At 38.7% G+C, this 25,141-nt stretch overlaps 1 protein-coding gene and 1 long non-coding RNA gene across 5 annotated transcripts in view; one reads left to right on the forward strand and one right to left on the reverse strand.

The window, feature by feature from the left end:
* RBL1 (RB transcriptional corepressor like 1) overlaps nucleotides 1-18,328 on the forward strand; it is a 61,706-nt gene extending 43,378 nt beyond the window's left edge. For 3 of the 4 annotated variants that reach the window (XM_040447109.1, XM_040447110.1, XM_040447111.1), the window contains 6 exons: nucleotides 3,897-4,073; nucleotides 5,537-5,608; nucleotides 7,513-7,603; nucleotides 12,961-13,109; nucleotides 14,512-14,676; nucleotides 16,842-18,328. In XM_040447109.1, the coding sequence (XP_040303043.1) occupies nucleotides 3,897-4,073; nucleotides 5,537-5,608; nucleotides 7,513-7,603; nucleotides 12,961-13,109; nucleotides 14,512-14,676; nucleotides 16,842-17,012 (825 nt within the window). In that variant the 3' untranslated portion in view covers nucleotides 17,013-18,328. Of the gene's footprint in view, nucleotides 1-3,896; nucleotides 4,074-5,536; nucleotides 5,609-7,512; nucleotides 7,604-12,960; nucleotides 13,110-14,511; nucleotides 14,677-16,841 lie in introns of those variants that run through there. The other variant, XM_040447112.1, reaches the window with a different exon arrangement.
* LOC121012232 (uncharacterized) overlaps nucleotides 1-24,519 on the reverse strand; it is a 44,617-nt gene extending 20,098 nt beyond the window's left edge. Inside the window, exons 1-2 of the long non-coding RNA XR_005782026.1 lie at nucleotides 24,408-24,519; nucleotides 21,409-21,489 (exon numbers count right to left, since the gene is read on the reverse strand). This is a non-coding gene — a long non-coding RNA (uncharacterized LOC121012232). The remainder of the gene's footprint in view (nucleotides 1-21,408; nucleotides 21,490-24,407) is intronic.
* Nucleotides 24,520-25,141: the final 622 nt, after the last annotated feature.

Genomic DNA, 25,141 nt, shown 5'->3' on the forward strand with positions numbered 1-25,141 from the left:
TTAGTGGAACTACATTGTGTTAGGTTGCTGTAGATTAGAGTTCATTGTGGGACAGGTGCTTCTTGGATCTTACAGATAAGCTTAAATTATTGAAGAATTGTTATAAAAATTGGTGGAATACTGGGTGGCTACACAGTTTTTATCATAAATCCAATGTGTTACCTTTTATTTATTTTTTTTAAGTAAATTCTGTTCCCAAAGTGGGGCTCAAACTCATGACCTTGAGATTAAAAGTCACATACTCTATGGACTGAGCCACCCAGGCACCCCTTACTGTGTTACCTTTTAAATTAAGATTTGACCAATTTCCATTATAATACATACGTTACTGTAGTATTAATGAAAAAGGACTGAAAGATTTAACATAGAAATAATTTCAATTTGCCCTACCCATTTTTACAAGCACTGTCAACTTCTGATAAGACAGGTAAATTAATTAGATTTTTATAACCAAACATGATTCTTCTCTAAAATAAATCCCAGTGGGGCGCCTGGGTGGCGCAGTCGGTTAAGCGTCCGACTTCAGCCAGGTCACGATCTCGCGGTCCGTGAGTTCGAGCCCCGCATCGGGCTCTGGGCTGATGGCTCAGAGCCTGGAGCCTGTTTCCGATTCTGTGTCTCCCTCTCTCTCTGCCCCTCGCCCGTTGATGCTCTGTCTCTCTCTGTCCCAAAAATAAATAAACATTGAAAAAATAAATAAATAAATAAATAAATAAATAAAATAAATCCCAGAACTGAAAGTACCTCTGTAGTCTACTCCATAACTACATGGCTGGCTAGCCCATTCTCAAGAATTATTATAAAGGAGGGGCGCCTGGGTGGCTCAGTTGGTTGAGCTTCCGACTTCAGCGCAGGTCATGATCTCAAGCCTCCTGATTTTGAGCCCTCATCGGGCTCTGTGCTGACAGCTCAAAGCCTGGAGCCTGTTTCAGATTCTATCTCCTCTCTCTGCCCCTACTCCACTCACACTCTCTCTCTCAGAAATAAATAAACGTTAAAAAAAATTGTAAAGGAAAAAGAAAGCACTGTTTTTTGTCTTAGCATTGTGATTAGGGTTTAAGACTTAAAAATTTTAAGAAATTATCTTTCCAAATTACTTTTGATGCAAATTTAAATTTATTTCCTCTAGTCTTTTTAATCATAATTCTTGAGAGACTTGCCATTTTCTCCACTTCCCACTGCCTCCTCTACTCTGCCTCCATGACTGCTGCCTCCACCTTGTGCCTATATAAGGCCTGTTTTTTGTTTTTGTTTTTAAAGTTTATTTATTTATTTAGAGAGTGAGGGAGCACGAGCAGGAAAGGGACAGAGGAAGGGAGAGAGAGAGAATCCCAAGTAGGCTCTGCGTTGTCAGTGCACAGCCCGATGAGGGGCTCAGTCCCACAAACTGTGAGATGATGTCCTGACCAAAAATCAAGTCGGACACATAACCTACTGAGCTACCCAGGCGCCCCTAGTTCTGAATTTTTAATTCTGCATTTATTTCAGAATCTTGGGTTTTTTTCTTTCCATTTATTTATCTGAGAGAGGGACCAGACAGACAGAGAGAGTGCAAGCTGGGGAGAGGGGCAGAGGGAGAGAGAGACAATCCCAAGCAGGCTCCATGCTCATCGAGGAGCCCAATGCAGGGCTCAGTCTCACAACCCCAGGATCATGACCAGAGCCAAAATCAAGAATCAAACACTTAACTGACTGAACCACTGAACCACTCGGGCATCCTTCTTTCCATTTAATTATAACCTGTTTGACATAGATTAGAAACTAGAAAAACTCTATCCTAAAAGAGAATAGGATGTCTGTATAAAGAACATATGTGTCCGTGGGGCACCTGGGTGGCTCAGTCGGTTGAGTGTCCGACTTCGGCTCAGGTCATGATCTCGCGGTCCGTGAGTTCAAGCCCTGCGTCAGGCTCTGTGCTGACTGCTCAGAGCCTGGAGCCTGTTTCAGATTCTCTGTCTCCCTCTCTCTCTGATCCTCCCCCATTCATGCTTTGTCTCTGTCTCAAAAATAAATAAACGTTAAAAAAAAAAAAAAAAAGAACATATGTGTCCGTATCTGTAGTGAATTCAAAATAACCATTCCTTGAGTAAGTTGCAGCTATTATCTATGCTGAATTCAGCGTGGTGCTGGTGTTCCAGGACTGAATAGAATGTACTCTGAATTTTTTTGTCAGAATCAGACTTCCAGAGTATGTGTTTCTTTTAAGGCATTGGATCAACTCTGTAAAAGATACTTAACAAATATTAATGACTTATTATTTTTAATCTTTTTAACTAGGGCCATTATCTTTTATTTTCTGTGACAAATGTAAAGTTCTGACATCTTTCCCACTGCACTGACCCAAATGGATTCTGTTTATCTTTTGGCCAGATGGACTAGAAACAAGGGGATAGGATGCAGAAAAAATGAATTTGCTATAAAATGAATCACTTGTGGCTTTGGAGTCTACCATTTGACTTTCTATCAGATTAGTGTATTGGATAGTTTATATTTGGTTTTAAACTCTTATTTGTGGATTATTTTCCTGCGAAAGATGCTTTTTTTTTTTTTTATTTTGAGAGAGAGCGGGGGAGGGGGCAGAGGGAGAGAGAGAATCTTAAGCAGGCTTCATGCCCAGCACAGAGCCTGACACTGGGCTTAATCTCAGGACCGTGGGATCATGACCTGAGCCAAAATCAAGAATCAGATGCTTGGGGCGCCTGGGTGGCTCAGTCGGTTAAGCGGCCGATTTCGGCTCAGGTCATGATCTCACGGTCCGTGGGTTCGAGCCTCGCGTCGGGCTCTGTGCTGACAGCTCAGAGCCTGGAGCCTGTTTCAGATTCTGTGTCTCCCTCTCTCTGACCCTCCCCTGTTCATGCTCTGTCTCTCTCTGTCTCAAAAATAAATAAATGTTAAAAAAAAAAAATTTTTTTTTAAATAAAAAAAAAAAAAAAATGAATCAGATGCTCAACCAACTGAGCCACCCAGGTGTCCCCAAAGATAATTTGCTGTAAGGGATGCCTGACTCTTTTTCCCTGAACATTTAAATTTGAAGACTTAGTTCAAACAGAATAGTGTGATTTAGGAATACCACAGCAGGGTCACCAGTTTTTAAAACAGTAAAACATAATGCTTCCTGGATGATTGGAAGCCATTTTAGAATCTTGCAGGACCTTCAGGTCATTTGCATTAGTTATCAATTCGTATAAAAGTTGTACATGAAAGGTTTAGGGCATTGAACTAAATTTACTCTGATGTACTTAGAAACAACAAAAACAAAAAACCTTGTATCTCATTTACTTTAATATTCCATTTATGTGCTCATAAAAACTGTAGAATATAGGGGAGGTTTTTTAAATGGTTTTGCTTTCTGACTCATTCTTGAAAACATTTTAGTTCTTTATTATCTGACTTTTTTCAAAAATTTTTAAAGATTTTACTTTCAAGTAATCTCTCCACCCAGCATGGGGCTAGAACCCCCAACCCCGAGATCAAGAGTCACACTCCACCAACTGAGTCAACCAGGCACCCCTATTATCTGACATTTTAGACTTCCTAGTAATCTTTTCTGAACAAAAAAAGGTATGGGGGATTTCTGCACACTTGAAAAATTATGTATTCATAATGATCATGATGCAAGTAAATCTTGCATTTTAGTGTTTCTTACTTTACATAGATGACAGGATAGAGGACATCTTTTCCAAAAGAGTTTTTAAGACAGTCTTCTGAAGAGAATTGAAGTCTTCTGCCAGTGAACTAGTACTATAGAACAGAAATTTTACGTAATTTTACATACATTTGTCAACAGCCTAGGTATTTGTTAATCTTGGCCTGAAAGCCCATGTTCATGGTAAGACATAAATTCGAAGAATTATTTACTGGTTTTTTTTGCATCAATGTGCTACCTTCCATCTTAGGTCTATCATTTAGCAAGTGTACGATTACGAGATTTATGTTTAAAACTGGATGTTTCAAATGAGTTACGAAGGAAGATATGGACATGTTTTGAATTCACTTTAGTTCATTGCCCTGATCTAATGAAAGACCGACATTTGGATCAGCTGCTTCTTTGTGCCTTTTACATCATGGCAAAGGTAATGTATAAGTTGGGGGAAGCTCTTTGCCCTAGTTACCCATTTTTGAAGCACAAAGTGAAAATCTTTTGCACTTAATTGTTAGTTTGTTCAAATGCCCACTATTGTTAAGTAGTAAATTCCAGCTACTGCATCTATTCTCTGGACTCTCCATTTCATTTTGTAATAATCAGCTTTCCCACATCATAAGAATACATTGGTTGTAAAGAAATTGGAAAAGGTCTTAAAAACCGTTTGTATAAATGGTTCTCCATACTGTTAATGTGAACATCATTTTTACCGCCATCGCTGTGACCCCTCTCATCTAATACTTTACAATAAAATGATCATTATGTTGTAGGTTAGTAATTGAGGCCCAGAGCTGAAAGTAACTTGGTCAGTTATACAATTAACAAATGGCACCCTAGGATTTCTTATTTCATAATTTAATGAACTCATACTTCATAAAATAGCTTCTCTAATATACTGCTTTCCAGTGATTTTTTGCACCACCTCAGAAAAGCATTTTACTTTCTAGGTGCTACAACATGCTTTCATTCATAAAATAGTATATCTTACTTGCTTTTTAAAATTCTGATATACCTGAAACAATCATCTATAACTTTGGTCTGAACCATACTGACCACACTGGCAGTACTCGCAGATGTACATAGTTAAGACCTAATTCTTAAGCTTTTTGAGGCAGAGGACATGTTTTCAAACTCCTTTTGACTCCTCTCTCACAATGCCTTTAAGATCTCTATACAAAATAGAGATTAATAAATGTTATTACCTAATATTTTGTGTTTTCCATGGAACTCTCAGAGTGCAGGCTTTGCCATTTTTAGCTCATCATTATGGAAGAACAGGTTTAGTGCTAACGGACAGTAAAGCAGAGAGAAGGAGTAATTTAAGTAAATTTTATAATAATAAATAGACTGGAAGGGATACTGTTATGGATCACCAATTCATTTCCTTCCTTTCCTTCCTTCCACCATAACTTTTCTAAGTATTAGAAACCATATAGTCTGTCCTAAAATATTAAAAACCTAATCCTGTAATAATTGTTCAGTTTTCTTGTGAATCACCATAAGACATTTTTTATCCTTTAGTAAGTGGCTACTTTACTTTTAAGAGGGTACTTTAAAAGTCAGTAAAATCAGAGACTGCAGGGGATGCAGCAGATCGGAGTTTTCTGGTGTCATTCTTTTTATAAAAAGAAATGTATTTTCAGTAAAGTTATACCATAGCAATCTCAGTGCTTTTGATTAATGAAGCTATTAGCTGAGTCCCCACAGGCCACAAAGCTTGAACTTTAAAGGTAGTAAAAATCATAAATGGTAGTGGTTTTTAGTCATGGACTGGCCTGGGGTTAATGACTTTCTGCAGGACTGCTCTCACTGCCAACCTATAATTGAAGCTTTTGTTCAGAGCCATTTTTCTTTTAAGAGCAACTGATAAATGCAGAATTTACTTTTCCTTAGGTAACAAAAGAAGAAAGAACTTTTCAAGAAATAATGAAAAGTTATAGGAATCAGCCCCAGGCAAACAGTCATGTGAGTAACATTTTTCCTCCCATCCAAAAATAGATTTGTACTAGTTCTCTGTTGACAAGTCATAGAAAAGGTAAACTTCTTTTATAGGTTTACTGTACTTTAGATTTTTTGGTTTAGTGGATATCATTAAACTCTAAAGAAAATTTCAGTAAAAGCTAGGAAATTGGCTGTTTATATACTCATCGATATATTTGCATATATTTGTCATGTGTTTTCCTATTCCATTTATTTGTTCATTTGTTGAGTGGGGACATTTTTCACAAAAAAATCTAATGAAGGGAAGTGCCTGGGTGGCTCAATCTATAGAGCATAAGATTCTTGATCTCACAGTGGTGAATTTCAAGCCCCACGTAATATATGGAGCCTACTTTAATAAAAAATCTAGGGGTGCCTGGATGGCTCAGTTGGTTGAGTGTCCAATTGTTGATATCACCTCAGGTCATGATCCCAGGGTTGTGGGAGCCCCGCATCTGGCTTTGCACTGACAGTGCAGAGCCTGCTTCGGATTTTCTCTCTCTGCCTTTTTCTCTTTCTTACCCTCTGCCCATTCCCCACTTGCACACGCACTCTCTCTCTCAAAATAAGTAAACTTTAAAATAAATAATCTAATGAAAATCATCTATAATAATGCCTGGCTGGCTCAGAAGAGCACGTGACTCTTGATCTCAGGGGTCATGAGTTTGAGTCCCATGTTGGGTGTAGAGATTACCAAAAAAATAAATTTAAATAATAATAATAATATTCTCTAATTGTGTGGGACTTGATTCTCTAATGATGTTTAAAATCCCATGAAATTTGAGGATTTATTAGCTCAAGTCTAGCTTCATTTGCCACCTACTAAGAATCTTAATGTTTGAATCTTTAAATAGATACCAAGCATATTTGATAATGTCATTTTATAATAGCCATGGTAAAAATCCTATAAAACCTTTCAGTCATGGAAATATAAAATGCTAGCCTAGTGGCCGGACACATAGTAAGTATTTAATGACTATTAGTTCCATATTGTTATTATTACAGCTGAAGAACATAAAGTTGGGCTACCTTAAGGTTTTGACCACTCAGGAGCTTAGTTGCTGAGCTCTAGGGAGCATAATGACCTCTTTTTGAGCCTTGGTGATCTGCCATCTTAGGAAGAGAGATGTGATGTGATGTAGCTACTCAGATATCCCATGCTTAAGTACTGGTAGTCACACCCCCTTCTAAGAGAGCCCCACGTAGAGTTTCACTTCTTTAAGCTCTAAAATACATGGAAGAGCCAAGTACAAGCATTTGTTATATCCTTTGATAGACTAAGAGTGTCTGGACCTCTTCAGAAAAATCCTTCAGGAACAGATTCTAGAAAGGTCCAGATTATCCCTAAAGATCATTAAGGTGAAGTTAGTGTGGGTCCAAAGTGGACCGAGCCATAGCTTCCTAAATATCCTCTCATACCTACCACCCATAGGATGAGGGGAAATGGATTATGCCTTTCAGCTGTCTTGGAGGTAGGAAAGAATTTAGAAGAAGGAAGGGAAACATTTTCATGTGACCATCTGAAAGGAGATGGGAATGGGACGGGAGTAGGAAAACAAGCCTTAATGAGATCAAATGATTCTTATGCAAGGAATTAAAAGGAAGAACAAGCTCAGATATTTGAAATTGCTTTTATTTGGCAAAACCTCATCAGTGTTTAGTTTTTGTAAACTACAGTGGCAGTATTAGGTGGTAGGCTCTGTTTCCATATCCCCTCTACTAAGATGGTTGCTATAATCTATATTTACCAGCCTAGTAACATTTTGCCCTCGATTATCACCATTACAGACAAATACCTTTTAACTGGCATGATATTCTGTTCTTATTTTGGTTTTGCTTAAACTGTGCATCTTTATGACTTAGCAGTCTTTTTCCACTCTAACCTGTAGGTCTATAGAAGTGTACTGTTGAAAAGTATTCCAAAAGAAGTTGTGGCATACAATAAAAACATAAATGGTGATTTTGAAATGACAGATTATGGTAAGTTGCCCAATTTAATATTCTATATGTAATATACCTTTGATTACATCGTACGTAATGCAGTGGATGTCAGGCAGCATGGAGTTAGTGATGTAAGCGGAATGGATAATGCATATGTGAAAGCATTTGGGAAGAAACAAGTTTGAGATAAGTATGAGTCAGATGCCTCCATCCAAAGAGGTTGTGAATTGAAACCATTTTTCCCCTATTAATTGTGCTTTAGAAGAAGTTTTGTGGGGCGCACGAGTGGCTCAGTCGGTTGAGTGTCCAGCTTTGGCTCAGGTCATGATCTCACCGTTCATGAGTTCGAGCCCTGCGTCGGGCTCTGTGCTGACAGCTCAGAGCCTGGAGCCTGCTTCAGATTCTGCGTCCCCCTCTCTCTCCGCCCCACCCCTACTTGTGCTCTGTCTCTCTCTGTCTTTCAAAAATGAATAAACATTAAAAAAATTTTTTTGTTCTAAAAAAGTTTTGTAGTATACTTACAACATTAATAAAACACATAAAAGGCTCTTAATAAATTTTAAAAATAAATCTGAATTACAGGGGAAGTAAGGTAGCTGTCAGTGATCTGCCTGGGGTGACAAGGAAATGTCTTGTTCATTAATAAGTATATAAGTATTCTTCCACCACCAACAAAGCTGCCATCCTGTTGTTAACCATCATGATATGTAAGACTTGAGGCACTAGGAAATTTTTTTCAAAGAAAGGAAAATCAATTATTCATATTGTCAAGGTAATTATTCCTATGTTGATAAGCTGTAAAAATGCTTCTTCTGCCCATCTTTTCCTTGTCTCATCTTCCCATTACTTAATGTGTACATGTGTAACACATGTACTGTGATGTATTCTACAGTGTGGGACATTTAGATTATTAACCATTATACATAGCTTTGTGAGGAACATCACTGTAGCTTAATCTTTGATCCATATCCTTAGGATAAATTCTTAGAGAAAATTGCCAGAGTCAAGGACTCTTTTTTTAATCACGTAGATATCCGTGATCATTATGGTGTTTTTTGGGATCTGAACTTTTAAGATCTTACTCACCAAAAATATTTTTAATAACAATGCCCTAGAATCTGCCCTATTTAAGTATACATAAGCCAAGCTCAATTCTTTTTACATAGATATATTATTCCCGAGCCTTTTCAAGGCAATGGAAGTGTATCAGACAGTAAAACTGAAAAAATGCATATATATTATATATACGTACATATACATCAACTACAAACGTGTGTATAAAATACACACACACACACACACACACACACACACAGCCTTTCTATTTTTGTAACACATGTTGCTCATCTGTCCCAGGTAGTTTTTCTGTCCATACAAAACCAGGCATGTGGGGTGGGGGTAGAGACAAACTGGCACCAGAGGTTCGCTGGAAAGTAATGTTCTCATGAGGAACAAAGTAACTACTAGCAAGTATCTGGCATACAAGGAGCAGTGAAGTTCAATAGATACAGTATCTGCAAATGAAATTTGAGGTCAATGAAGGTTAGCTACTCTCTACAACCTAAAGGTTTCAAATCAACTGCTGTTGTATATACATTTATTAACTAGATATTTATTAGCAAGCAAACAACCATTTTTAAGATTTTATCCAATGGTGGTGGCACAGACCTGCACAAGTATCCAGTGATAATGGACTCAGGAATTCTGGCACCAAAAAGGAAAAAGTTACAGTGGAGGATACAGTCAGGCAAGTTTATGTTCAGATAAGGTATGTTAAAGTTTCTCCAGCTACGGTTGGTTGCTATGACTTAAACATAACAAAGAACACCACATAGTGAAGAACAATTCTGGTTCTATAAAATTCTTAATTAGGTATAAAATGATTACTATTTAGAAAGCACACATAGTTTATGCATCTTATATAGGTTGTCCAAACACCCAGCTGTCCAACCACCACCTCACACATTAAAGGTTCACTTGAAGCAGGTGCCAAGATTCCAGATTCAGGACTCTGTTAGCCTTAAAGCCAGGATCAAGCAAATGACATGCATCAGAGTTCAGGGCTGGTCTTCATTATCATCCATAATAGTAGAGCTCCACAGACTTCAGTGAATCACTCATCTGTATCATGATATTGTGGACAGTGTCTCAAATATGTTAACCAGTCTATTTAAGTACTTCTAATTTCCCCAACATGCACCAACTTTAAGCATTAGGCTTTCATAACAGTCACTATTTTCATCAATAAAAACCAGATTCTTAAATTTTTAAATTGCTTTTTAATGTTTGTTTATTTTTGAGAAAGAGAGAGACAGAGTGTGAGCAGGGGAGGGGCCAAGAGAGAGGGAGACACAGAATCCGAAGCAGCCTCCAGGCTCCAAGCTGTCCGCACACAGCCTGACGCAGGGCTCCGGCTCACAAATGGTGAGATCATGACCTGAGCCAAAGTTGGCCGCTTAACCAACTGAGCCCCCCAGGCGCCCCTTGAATTTTTTTTTTTTAATGTTTATTTTTAAGAGAGAAAGAGCACAAGTGGGGGAGGGGCAGAGAGAGAGGGAGACACAGAATCCGAAGCAGGCTCCAAGCTCTGAGCTGTCAGCACAGAGCCCATTGTGGGGCTCAAACTCACGAACCATGAGATTGTGACCTGAGCCAAAGTCAGACTCAATCGACTGAGTCATCCAGGCGTGCCCACCCCCCCCTTTTTTAATGAATAAAAACCCATTTCTTACATTGAGTATGTTAATTAGCAAAGCATTGGCCTTTGATTAAGGTAAACCTAACAGAAACTCTTATAATAGCTACCTGTTGGGAATGAGCTTCCTGATCAAAATACCAATTCTTCACCATTATGTCAGCAGACCACCCTAGACTGGCATTATTGACTAGAACACTTGAGAGACCCAGATTACAGCTTAATCTCAGTAACAAATACAATACTCAAGTGTATAATGGTACACTGACAAGTTTACAGTACTTCCTCAGAGACTTGTTTTAAGGATTACAAAGAATGATGTAAGTATGATGTTTAACACAAGACCTGCTTATAGTAAGACCTCAGTAACAGCTGTTAGTTATTTAAGTTTTTTTTTTTAATTTTTTTTTTATTTTTTTATTTAAAAAAAAATTTTTTTTTTCAACATTTTTATTTATTTTTGGGACAGAGAGAGACAGAGCATGAACGGGGGAGGGGCAGAGAGAGAGGGAGACACAGAATCGGAAGCAGGCTCCAGGCTCCGAGCCATCAGCCCAGAGCCTGACGCGGGGCTCAAACTCACGGACCGCGAGATCGTGACCTGGCTGAAGGCGGACGCTTAACCGACTGCGCCACCCAGGCGCCCCTAATTTTTTTTTTTTTTTTGAGACAGCGAGCATGAGTGGGGGAGGGACAGAGAGAGAATCCCAAGTAGGCTCCATGCTGTCAGTAAGAGCCCAATGCACGGTTTAATTCCATGAACCATGAGATCATGACCTGAGTGGAAACCCGGAGTCAGACAGTCGACCAACTGAGCCACCCATACACCCCTATCATTTTTTAAGCAGTATAAAATTTATGGTTTTTTATTGATGAATATTTCTCTTTAAATTTTTTTTTCTTTTTCTTTTTCACGCTAATTTGTCTAAGGCCATATTCCTTATTTGCAATATTTTAAATGTTGTTGGGGTGCCTGGCTGCCTCTGTCGTAAGAGTGTGTGACTTTTGACCTCAGGGTCGTGAGTTCAAGCCCCATGTTGGGTGTAGAGATTAAACATAATAAAAACAAAATACTTGAAATGTTGAGTAGGTCACATTAAAAGAAAACAGTAAAAGCAAATTCTCTCATGAGACAAAAATTCTGTTTTCATATGAGATATATAATATTGGTAACTGCATATTGAAAATCAGGTAACTTTATTTCACATTATGCCCATCTTAAAATCACCAGATAGACAATGAAGATATAAATAGAGCACAGTTTTACTTGTTTTTATATTATGGTCATGCCTTTTAGAGTTCACAAGAAACTGCCAAAATATCACTGTTTCTTTGTTTTTTGTTTTTTTAAGTAGGTTCCACACCCAACATAGGGCTTAAACTCACAACCACCAGATTAAGAGTTACATGCTCTGCTGACTGAGCCAGCCAGGCATCCCACCAAGGTCCCAGAGAGTTTTAAATGTTTGGTTCCTTCAAAATAAATAGAGCCCATTACTTTATATAAATATTAATGACTAGAATTGGAATGACACACAAATCTGAAGACTGTGTATAGTCTCTGTGTCCAGAAATTTCTAATCAAAGGAGGACCTTAAATAATTTTGACTGATCCATGTAGTGAGAATAACCTACAACAGCTGTTACAAAGCCAATATGGCTTGGAATAGCATTTATTAGGATAGTAGTAGGTGTTACAGGGAAAGGGGACTGTGCATAAAAAATTTGAGAAGGGCCTGGGTGGCTCAGCCAGTTAAGCGTCCGACCCTTGATTTCAGCTCAGGTCATGATCTTGTGGCTCATGAGTTCAGGCCCTGCGTTGGGCTTTATGCTGACAGCATGGGGCCTGCTTGGGATTCTCTCTCTCTCTCTCTCTCTCTCTCTCTCTCTCTCTCTGCCCCCCTCCACCAATACATAATGAATAAATCAATAAACTTAAAAAGTATCGTTGTGAAAAAATTCTTGCTGAAATAGTATCTAGAGAAAAGAGTATTAGCCTTGGGGTGCCTGGATGGCTCAGTCGGTTAAGCTCCCAACTTTGGCTCAGGTTATGATCTCCTGGTTTGAGTTTGAGCCCCACATCAGGCTCAGAACCTGGAGCCTGCTTTGGACTCTGTCTCCTTCTCTCTCTGCCCCTCCCCCACTCACACTCTGTCTCTTGCTGTCTCTCAAAAATAAACATTTAAAAAATTAAAAAAAAAAAAAGAGTATTAGCCTAAGTACGTGTATTTGTATTTCTCAAGTTTCCAATTTAATTTGTACATAATATAGGTGGGTTTCAAACATTTTCTAAAAACATTAATTGCTTTATATAAAGATTTGTGTTTACTTTTTTTTCCCCTTAAGTTGGTTCCAAATCCAGCATGGAGCCCAATGCAGGACTTGAACTCACGACCCTGAGATTCAGACTTGAGCTGAGGATCACCTGGGTGGCTCAGTCAGTTAAGCATAGAACTCTTGATTTCAGCTCAGGTCATGATCTCATGGTTTGTAAGTTCAAGCCTCACATCAGGCTCTGCTGTCTCTCTAAATAAATAAATGAACTAAAAAAAACAAAAAAGATCTGAGCTGAGATCAAGAGTCAGATGTTTGACTGAGCCATCCAGGCGCTTCTGATTTTGTTTTTATATCATAGAGTTGTGATTCAGATCACCACTTGTGCATTATAATACATCTGTCATAACCCTGAATCTTTTAACAGAATTGGAAGATGCTACAAAAACACCTGACTGTTCTAGTGGACCAGTGAAAGAGGAAAGAGGTGATCTTATCAAATTTTATAATACAATATATGTAGGAAGAGTGAAGTCATTTGCACTGAGATATGACTTGTCAAATCAGGACCATATGGTATGTTTTATATTTTACTATGATATGAATATTCATAGTCATAGTTAGATTACTATAAGTTTATTAGATAAGTGCTTCAGAGTTAAAGTGTGACTGATGCATTTTATAGGAGAAAAAAAAATACCAGTAATTAATTAGAGAATGATTAAAACTATCATACAACACAGACCAGAAGAAATCAGGGAAATTTTATCCGTATTATGATTATGTTGCTGGAAATTATGTTAACATATGGGCAACTACTAGATGAGAATGTGGAAAAAAGAAAACAATTCTGCTAATTTTTTCTCTTAATTTCTATTGTAATATGTATATATGAGATAAATGTTTTTCTCAAGATAAAGAGAAAAGGAAATAAATAGGCCTGAATCATTAGTAGAGGCAACACTAAGACATTTTAATGCAGATTTGGCAGTACTAGCAGGCCTGTGAAAACATCATCAGTGTATAAGCTGAGGTTGGTTCCCAGGAAAGCAGACTTTAGTTGTAAGAGGAACCAAGTGAAACTGCATCTAGCCAGTAGCCATATATGTGTATTTTGTGTCTCCCTTTACATTTCAAGGAATGCGGTCTGTGACTATTCTCAGAGGCCATGACTATTCATTCAACTCCCATCAGTTCCACCTCTCCTTATCATGAATATGTCTGTCATGAGCCAATTGAAACTAGTTTTATTAGCTTCAGTTGAAGACGATGAAATTATTAATTAAGGAACCATCTCTATTTATTCCTAGAATGGAAACATTGTCGAGAATATTAAAGGAAAGTGCAGACCCTGCTTCCCTAATTCTATTTCTAAATAATTTGCATTTCAGTATAAAGTCTTAATCATTTCACTAACAAATTTGTTTCATGATGGACCCATCCTTCTGGCTCATAGAGTTCTGTCTCTCTTTTATTCTCTCTGCTATGGCTTTGGTTATGGGGCAGGAGGTGTATGTTATGTATATACAGAGATTATCATTGTGTTAGAATACTGATTACTCTTTGCCTCTCCTTTCTGGCTTATTCCTATATACTATACTATACTCCTGGCTTATTACCACTTCTGGGTGTCTCAGAATTCTTCAGTATTTCCTGAAAGATGCAGGAAAATAAATTTTAGTTTATCTGTTAGTAACTCTTGAAAAACAAGGGGTAATGGACCATGTCTTTGCTTTTTTTCAGCCATTAATAGATTCTTATGGTGTAGCTGACACATAAGAAATGCCAATAAGAATAAAAATATGGGGGCACCTACCTAGCTCAGTTGGTAGAACATGCAACTCTTGATCTTGGGTTTGTGAGTTACAAGCCCCATGTTGGGCACAGAGCCTACTTAAAAAAAATAAAGGAATAAAAATATGGTGGGATTCAAAAAAGAACTTTTATCATACAAAAATTTACTTTTGGATTATTTCAGATGGAAGCTCCACCACTCTCTCCTTTTCCACATATTAAGCAACAACCAGGCTCACCACGCCGCATTTCCCAGCAGCACTCCATTTATGTTTCCCCACACAAGAATGCATCAGGCCTTACACCAAGGAGTGCTCTGCTATATAAGTTCAATGGCAGCCCGTCTAAGGTAAGGTGTTACAACAATCTATGTACTTGTGTTAAAAATTGGATTTCATATTGCCAGTTAATAATCTTTAATCTTGCTCTTTGTCTGCAAAATTACTAGTAATAAATATGAATTGGGGCACTTGGGTGGCTCAGTCAGTTGAGTGTCTGACTTCAGCAAATGTCATGATCTCTTGGTTCATGAGTTCAAGCCCCACATCAGCCTCTGTGCTGACAGCTCAGAGCCTGGAGCGTACTTTGGATTCTGTGTCTCCCTCTCTCTCTGCCCTTCCCCCACTCACGCTATCTCTCTCTCTTTCTCTCAAAAATAAATATTTTTTAATTTTTTAAAACACGTAAACCCACAATATTGGTCTTCACTTTTGACTCAGACTGTTCTTTACACTTCATGTCAGCAGGGCTTTATAAAGCATTTCTTTGTAATTAATATAGGGGTTGGATTGCTGCAGTGAATTGAAAAAAAAGAAAATCCATTCCCTGCCTTGATCTGAATCCACAACCAGGCAGGAAAATAGATGAATAAGAAGGTAGTTTTGTCAGAATATCACAAATACCGTGATAGCAATATACACATGAGGTTTATGGATACTCAGGTCATGATCTCACTGTTCGTGAGTTCGAGTTGTGTGTCTCCCTCTCTCTGCTCCTCCCCCACTCACGCTCTGTCTCTTTCTCTCTCAAAAATGAATAAACATTTAAAAAAATTTTTTAAATAATATGAACTGTTACTGTGGCAAGTTTCCTGTGATTAAGAGCAGTGTATTCAACTGCTTCAGTAGCTTAATCCATCACTATTGTTGTGATACTAGGGAAGTTCACTGCAAGAGTCCAATGTGTCACCCTGCTTAAATACGATCTTGAGAAGGGACCAGTAAGGCAGGTGGTCAGACACGAGGAATATTGACTTTAAAGGAAAGCTTTCAAAGTGGAAGTTCCTTTGGTGATGGGATAGTGAAAAGTCTAAAAACAGAGGCCTTCTCTTATTTATGCAAAAAGTTCTGTGGTTATCCTCTTAACTCCCGTACAGTGATGAATATGTGACAGTTATATGATTGATGTTTTCAGATACTTGAAAAGCTATCAAGCAAATATGTTTAGTATGTCTCCAGAAGTCAACCTCACTTGAGATAGAATACCTCACAGATTTGCATTTCCTCTTCATAGAAGTTGATTTCCTACAAGGATGTTTAGAAGAGATTCTTAAATGAAATCAAAGATGGGACCACCTGACTTCTAAGGCAATGATTTCAAAACCATAGACCGGAATCACCTGGGGGACCTTGTTGAACACGGATCTGTTCAATAGACCTACTGAATCCCAAAGCTCTGCCAGTCAGGTTCTCTAGACAGTTATGATCCACAGCTTTCAGGAGCCACTACTCTAAGGCCTTTCTACTCAATATAGTTTATAGACCTTCAACATCAGCATCACCTGGGAACATATTAAAAATGCAGGATCTTGGGGCACTTGGGTGGCTCCGTCAGTTGAACAACTCTTGATTTCGGCTCAGGTCATGATCCCAGGGTCTTGGGATTGAGCCCCACACCTCAGTACGGAGCACACTCAGTGTGGAGCCTGCTTGAGATTCTCTCCCTCTACCCCCTCCCCTGCTCACACGTGCATGTGCTCTCTCTCTCTCTCTTTCTCTGTCAAAAAAAAAAAAAAATTAAAAAATAAACTTAAAAAATGCTTGATCTCAAGCCTCATGCCAGCCCTGCTGAATCTGAATCTGCATTTTAACAAGATCTGCAGATGATTAGTAAGCACATTAAAGCTTAAAAAGCATTGCTCTAGGAAGAGGATTCCAAATGTCAAGGGAGCTCAGAATCACCTGGAGGGCTTGATTAAACATAGATTGCTGAACTCCATCCCTAGAGTGTCTGATTCAGTAGGTGTTAGGGTGAGGCTTGAGAGTTTGCATTCCTAGTAAGCTCCTTGATATTTCTGCATCTGGTCCAGTGTCTTTGAGTACTACTGCTGTAAAGTAAATCCAGTTTTTAAAACCATGAAAAGATTAGATCTAATCGCTCTTATTAGGTTGGCCTAGATTCAAAAGATAATCTCTACCCTAGTGTTCAGCTTTGGGTAGAGTGCAGGAAAAAGCAGTTAGCTTAGTTCTTTGCTTTTTTTCCCCTTTTACTCACACATGTCCTCTATTTTTGCAGAGTTTGAAAGATATCAACAATATGATAAGACAGGGTGAACAGAGAACCAAGAAGCGAGCAATAGCCATCGATGGTGATGCAGAATCACCTGCCAAACGCCTCTGTCAAGAAAATGATGATGTTTTGCTTAAACGACTACAGGATGTTGTCACTGAGAGAGCAAATCATTAACGCCCTTCCTGTTTCTACGCTAAAAGCACTTTCAGGTAGCAGAATGTTGGGGCTCTATCCCTCAAAACTTTCAGCCCTGTAGATGGAAAGTATCACTGAATTACAAGAAAAATTGCACCAAAATTATGCGCTTTTTTTATGTCCAAAATTAATTGACAGTATGTTTGAGTTGGATTGGAAAGCAATATTTCAAGTGCCTTTTAAACATTTTAATAGTTAAAGAATTTTTTAAACGTCTGTTTCTTGGGTTAGTTTTAAGATGAAGTAAGGAGATACCTCATAACTTTTTAGCTCACTTTTTAAAAATAAATGTCTCCTTCTATGCTTTGTAATATGAAGGTACATAATCTGTTTTTGGTAAGCACACTTTGAAATATTTCTGTTCTCATTTAATATTGAGCAGGGGGGCACATGGCTGGCTCAGTTGGGAGAACATGTGAGTCTTGATCTCAGGGTTGTGAGTTCAAGCCCCATGTCGGGCATAGAGATTACTCTAAAAAATACATATGTATATTGAATAGGGATTGGTTCCTATAGCACCTGAGCCAAAGGATGATACACCAGCCTGTCTCTGACCCACTATGGCAACTCCACATCCAAGTGCCACTACTATCCTGGGTTGTCTAGCTCCCTTCTCATGGCCTTTCTCTCTTTGAGCATAAGTAGATTCGTACCTGAGCTCCAGCTCCTTGCCTTCCAGACCTAATAAAGGCCCTCTTAGCTGATGTCACAACCTAATAAAAGGGGTACTTGGGTGCAGCTTTCCAAAGAATCAGCTGTTCAATATTCACTTTTTCTAATGTGTTTCCAGAATCTGGAAGGACATGGATAAACCATTCTTAATTAATTTTGAGAAAATGTTATGAAATGTATGTTTTTTAAACTGAAAAACTTATTTTTTTAAATACAAAATGTTTAACTTAACTTATGTCTAACCCTGGCTAATTTGACTTAGTCTAAGATTTGGCTGTAAATTAGTAATTGCTATTGTCAGGAATTTTATTTTTAAATTTTAAGAAAAGTGATTTTGGTCACATTTTACTTTTCTGCAAATTATATCCTCATTTTTTGTGTAGTATCTACACATGTTGTAAACCAAATAATATCAAATGTGTCTTAAGTCCTTGTATATATTTTTATGTAGCTGTAACTATTGTGTCATTTTCATCTTCATTATTAATGTAGAAAACATACATGAGCATTTGTACAGTGACTATATAAGAAGCTTTGGACATGTTTTTATTAGTTTTCAAGACGGTATCAGTGTACATAAAATGGTTAATAAAACATTGGAGTTTTTGAGATACTGAAAAAAACTATGTACTCTTTTCTGTGTGACTAGAAACAATTGTACAGCCATCTAGAACCTAGACCTTTTTAAATACCTGCTTTATATCTTTTAAATACCTTAGTGTAACTTAAAAGTTAATGTTCCTGGTGGTTTTCAGGGGCTAGGAGGAAAATGGGGAGTGACTAACTACTTGAGTATAGGGTTTCTTTTTTTTATTCCTTTTTTTAATATAATTTATTGTAAAATTATCTAGCATATAGTGTATAAAGTGTTCTCTTGGTTTTTGGGGTAGATTTCCACAGTTCATCGCTTACATAACAACACCCAGTGCTCATCCTAACAAGTGCCCTCTGCAATGCCCATCACCCATTTTCCCCTGCCCCCCACCCACCCCCATCAACCCTCAGTTTGTTCTCTGTATTTAAGAGTCTTTTATGGTTTGCCTCCCTCCCTCTTTGTTTGCAATTTTTTTTTTCCCCTTCCCTTTCCCCATGGTCTTCTGTTAAGTTTCTCAAGATCCACATATGAGTGAAAACTCATATCTGTCCTTCTCTGACTGACTTATTTCACTCAGCATAATACCTTCCAGTTCCATCCACGTTGCTGCAAATGGCATGATTTCATTCTTTCTCATTGCCAAGTAGTATTCCATTGTATATATAAACCACATCTTCTTTATCCATTCATCAGTTGATGGACATTTAGGCTCTTTCCATAATTTGGCTATTGTTGAAAGTGCTGATTCATAGGGGCACATGTACCCCAATGTTTGTAGCAGGGTTTCTTTTGAGGGGAGGGAAATCATTTTAGAGCTTAATCTAGATGGTGGTTGTATAACATTGTGAATTTACTAAAATACACTTTAAAATGATTATTTAAAAAAAATAAAAATGTAATTTTTAAGTTAGGTGAATTTTACCTCAGTTCAAAAAATGCCTTAGACACATAAAGAAACAGGATTATTTCAACTCCTTGGAATGAATTTGTGGACCAAATTATGTTACTGAATTAAGGAAAGGGTTTATTTCTCTCTTACTGCCTTCATGCATATTTCTCCAGATGAAACTCACAGCTTAAAGTTCTTTTCTAATTAAGATTTTAATGTTAGATTATATTAATTCAGATTTTTAAAGAAAGTAATAATATTCCTGCTCATTTTTATTTTCTTCTTTTTTTTCTTCTTTTATACTACTTTCACTAGGTCAAAAATGTTACTAGCTGCCTACCATATTCCTGGCCCTTAGCTAGGTACTAGGGATATAAAACTAAACCAGCCTTAGTTTTCATTCTCAAGATATAATAATTGTAACCCATTACTACAGTTGATCTTTGAACAACGTGGGGGTTAGGGACACTGACATCTCCACACACACACCTCATGCCCTGCCATTAAAGATCCGTGTATAATTTTTGACTCCCCCAAAAACTTAATTATTGACCAGAATTCCACCTTACCAATAACAAATGGTTGATTAACACATATTTTGTATGTTTTATATGTTATATATCGTATTCTTACAATAAGAGAAAAAAAATGTTAAGGAAAATACAGTACTGTTCTGTATTGAAAAAAAATCTGCCTGTTAAGTGGACCTGCACAGTTCACACCCACGTTGTTCAAGAATCAGCTGTATAATGTAATAAGTGTAGTAATAGAGCTCTACACAAAGAGGCATGGTATTAGCACAGAAAAGAGAATGAATTACTCTGTCTGGGCAGGTGTGTGAAGGAAATCTAAAATTACTCTAAAGGCGAAGGAGCTAAGTGGTAATTCAGTCCTTAGGGATGAATAACTGCCATTCAGAGAGCACAACCTATAGAAAGGCCCAGAGGCATGACTGTACCACAGGTTTGGGAATTATAGGTAGTTCAGTGAGGTTGGAGTGTAGTATGCACAGGCAAAAACACAACGCAAAATAGGGCTAGGAACGCAGGCAGGGGCCTTTCACAGTTGGGTTTTCTAATCTAGGTTAAGCAGCTCAGGCTTGATCATTCCCAGTGGTTCTTAACATTGGCTGCAACTGGGGAGCTTTGAAAAATTCGCCAGTGGGTGGGTCCCTCCCCTAGAGTTTTTAGTGGGTTTGGGGAACAGCCTAGCATCCAGATTTCTAAAGACTTCCTAGGTAAGCACCTAAGGTTGAGTTGAGAATCACTACTGTAGGCCATGGAGAGTCACTAAAGAGATTTTAATTTTAGGTGGATAATGACAAAATCTGATGTTTATTTTAGAGTAGCAATTCCCAAATTTGCCCAAGGATGAGAATTACCTGAGCCACATGATAACAATACAGATTCTTAGGTCCTGCCCTTTACCATGGAATGATCATCTCCAGAAATTTTGTTGAACTGTTAACCTCTGTTCCAAGTGATAGTCACCCCCAAGTAAGTTAGAGACCTGGTAGTGCTTCTCAAACTTAATGTGCATAGGAATCACCAGGGATTGTTGATCCTGGTAAAACTCAGATCCTGATTCAGTAGATCTGAGGTTGGGCCTAATATTCTGCTTTTCTAGCAAGCCCCCTTAACGCCAATGCTGCTAGTCCAAGGACTATACTTTGAATAGCAAGGTTGAGGAATCTGAAGCTGTGGAGAGGCTGGAGGAGAGGATGGTTAGACTGATATGAGACACAAATTTGTAGTTCTTAATTTTGGAGTAATTTTGTCCCTTTAAGGGACATTTGGCAATGATTGGAGGCATTTTTGCATTTTTGGTTATCGCAATTCAGGGGCGAGCGTGCACCAGTCCCTGAATTAAGTAAACACCTGTCAAGAAGATCTGTACACTTTCGGATGCTGGTAGTGGGGACAGAGAGTCACCTGACTGAGCATGTATGGGGTCACAGTCAGGGATGACTTTCCAGGAAGGATTAATGATGATAGATTCCAGGTGGGGTAACTAATATATATGTGAGGTTATTTGGCATCAATGACAGACCCTTAATATGTTAAGAAAATGTTCAGGAGGTTTCAGATCCTCAGATCCTACATCTAGGCAATAGTCCCATCAAAATTCCCAATGGTAAGAATCACTGTTGAAGATTTATGAACCATACAGATTCAATAGGATGATGCACAGTTTTGTTAAGCATCCCAGGCTGTTCTTACCATGGAAGTCTGAAGCCAGCAGAAGAGTATAATGGCCAAGAGTATGGAGATCCAGGTTCAAATATCCTCCTTGACGCTGCACTGCCAAACCAAACTGAATGTTACTTCAGTTAGGTCATCATCATCATCATCGCTTCGGGAAATAATTATAGAAAATCACATTTATTGTAGAGAAATTGGAAGATACATAAATAAAAGCAAAACAAACTATGGTCCCAGCACTCAGACGTCATCTTTCCAAAGATTTTATTTTTGAGTAATCTGTACACATGACGTGGGGCTTGAACTCATAATTCCGAGATGAAGAGTCTCACACTCCACCAACAGAACCAACCAGGCACTCTTAAAAATTTGTTAAGTTTAAAAAGATGACATCTTTAATAAAATTGGCCAGAGCTTGTTTTCATAAACAAACGACCTCAAGGGCGCCTGGCTGGCTCAGTTAGTGGAGCATGAGACTCTTGATCTCAGGGTTGTGAGTTCCATCCCCACATCGAGTGTAGAGATTACTTAAAATCTTTAGGGGGGCCTGGGTGGTTCAATCGGCTAAGTGTCTGGCTTCGGTTCAGGCCATGATCTTGGGGTTCATGAGTTTGAGCCCCGAATCAGGTATGCTGGAGCCCCAGTTCTGGTGAGCACGAGTCCCTCTTCTCTCTCCCCCCGCCCCCCCCTCAGACCCTAGTCACTTGTGCCCTCATTCTCTCAAAATAAATAAAATAAAATCTTTAAAAAATGTATTACAATTATTTTTCACATGAAGGAAAATGTGTAAGTCTTAAGTTGTATATGCTACACTGAATTTTTTCCAGCTTTGTTGGGGTATAATTTACATAGAGTAAGATGTACCCATTTTCAGTATACAGTTTGATGAATTTTAATAATAGTATATAGTTGTGTAACTACCACCACAATCCATATATAGAATATTTCCAGGGGCACCTGGGTGGTTCAGTTGGTTGAGCGTCTGACTTCGGCTCAGGTCATGATCTCACAGTTCGTGAGTTCAAGCCCCACGTTGGGCTCTGTGCTGACAGCTCAGAGCCTGGAGCCTGCTTCAGATTCTGTGTCTCCCTCTCTCTGCCCCTTCCCCGTTCATGCTCTGTCTCTCTCTGTCTCTCAAAAATGAATAAACATTTAAAAAAAAAATTTCCATCACTTCAAAACGTTCTCTTGTGCCCTCTGATCTTCCCTGCCCTCCCCACATCCTTCCCACCACACACTCTACTCAGTCAACTGTTGACTCTTTTTTGTCATTATAGTTTTGCCTTTTCTAGACTTTAATATAAAATATATGTATGCACAATGTAACCTTTTGTTTGTTATTTGTTGTTTTAATTTTTTTTTAGTGTTTATTTATATTTGAAGGAGAGAGAGACAGAGCATGAGTGGGGAGAGGCAGAGAGAAAGGGAGGAAGACACAGAATCCAAAGCAGGCTCCAGGCTCCAAACTGCCAGCACAGAGTCCAACATGGGGCTTGAATCCATGAGCCACAAGATCATGACCTGAGCTCAAGTCGGACGCCCAACCAACAGAGCCACCCAGGTGCCCCTTTTTAAAAAAATTTTTTTTAATGTTTATTTATTTCAAGAGAGAGAGTACAAAAGCAGGGGAGGGGCAGGGGGAGAGAGAGGGGGAGGGGGGAGAGAGAGGGGGAGGGAGGGAGAGAGAGGTAGAGAAAGGACCCCAAGCAGGCTCTGTGGTAGCCTGAACCATGAGATCATGACCTGAGCCAAAATCAAGAGTTGGATGCTTAACCACTGAGGAACCCAGGCGCCCCAGTATGTAACCTTTTGTATTTGAGTTCTGTCACTTAGTGTAATGTTTCTGAGATTCATTCATGTTGTATGTGTAGATAATTTCTTTCTATTGCTAAATAACTGCCCATACTATGGATTGTTAACAAAAACAGGCACCTGCGTGTCTCAGTCGGTTAAGCGACTGACCAGCTCAGGTCATGATCTTGCCGTTTCCGAGTTCGAGCCCTGTGTCAGGCTCTCTGCTGACAGCTCAGAGCCTGGAGCTGGTTTAGATTCTGTGCCTCCCTCTCTCTCTCTGCCCCTTCCCCACTCATGCTCTTTCTCTCTCAAAAATAAATAAACATTAAAAAAAACAAAACAGAGGCCCAAAATAGTGTTACTTAGACCAAGTTCCCAAATCAATGCTTAATTAATATATAATCTAATTGCAGTTTCAAGTTCCCCTAGAAATGTAGTCTTAACTGGTCAGTCAGGAATTTTTCAATTCCTGCCAATCAGGCAGGCACCTGGGTCCTCTTTTACCCTCAAAGTGAAATGAGGTAGTCTGCATGATAAGACACCTTGCTTTTCCCCCTAAAAAACAGCCTTGCCAGGAACACTTCTTTTCTTCTGCTAATAACTTTCTTGCCCCACCATCCTATAAGAACGTTCTCCATTTTGAGGTGCACGTGGGTGGCTCAGTTGGTTAAGCCTCGGGCTCTTGATTTCCGCTCAGCTCATGATCTCACGGTTGGTAGGTTTGAGCCCCGCATCAGGCTCCGTGCTGAATGTGGAGCTTGCTTGGGATTCTCTCTCTTCCTCTCTCTGCCACTCCCCTGCTTATGCATGCTCGCTTGCTCTCTCTCAAGAATAAATAAATAGATTTTAAAAAGACAAAAAAAACCTTTCCATTCTGTACTACACCATGGAGCACCTCTTTTGCTAGATGGGGTGCTGCCTGATTCATGAATCATTTAATAAATCCAGTTAAATCTTTAAATTTACTTGGTTGATTTTGTTATTTACCAGATTATACATATACCACAATTCATTTATCTATTTGCCAGTTGATGGACATTTGGGTTGTTTCTAGTTTTGTGTTATTAATAATTATGAGTATCTGCATTCAAGTCTTTGTACTTATATTTTTATTTCTTTTATTATTTTATGAATTGGATTGCTGGGTCAAATGGCAAATATATGTTTAACTTCATAAGGTAATGACATGTCCTTTTTCAAAGTAGACCATTTTGAATTCTCACCAGCAGTGTATAAGGGTTCCATTTGTGGGGTGCCTAACTGGCTTAGTCGGTAGAGTGCAACTCTTGATCTTGGCGTTGTGGGTTCAAGCCCCACATACAGTGTAGAGATTACCTAAAAAGAAGGAAAAAATCTTAAAACAAAAAAAAAGAGTTCCACTTGCTCCACATTCTAGCCACCTCGATGTGAATCTTGCTAGACTTTTTTCAATACATATATTATGTATTTTTTTTAGTAAGAAATGGATCATATATCCATTTGTATCACATACTATGGCAGATTTATCATTGTAATGTCTAAATTATGCCCCAAGATGATTCTTTTTCTTTTGTTTTTTAAAAGTTTATTTATTTATTTTGAGAGAGAGAGAGAGATAGCACACGCACACATGAGTGGGGGAGGGGCAGAGAGAGAGGGAGAGAGAGAATTCCAAACAGTCTCCCTGCTGTCAGCACAGAGCCCAATGTGGGGCTCAAACTCACAAACCATGAGATCATGACCTGAGCCGAAATCAAGAGTCTGATTCAACCAACTGAGCCATCCAGACGCTCCAACAATTCTTTCTCCCTCTCTCTCTCTCAAAAAAAAAAAAAAAAAGAGAGAGAGAGAGAGACAGAGTGCCCAAGCCCGGGCACCCAAGAAAGGACAGGCAGAGGAAAGAGAGAGAGAGAGAATCTTAAGCAGGCTCCACACCCAGCATGGAGCCAGATGTGGGGCTCTGTCCCAGGACCCAGAG

This window comes from Herpailurus yagouaroundi, unplaced genomic scaffold, assembly GCF_014898765.1.
Source record: "Herpailurus yagouaroundi ecotype Mexico unplaced genomic scaffold, PumYag 196, whole genome shotgun sequence".
NCBI lineage: Eukaryota > Metazoa > Chordata > Mammalia > Carnivora > Felidae > Herpailurus > Herpailurus yagouaroundi.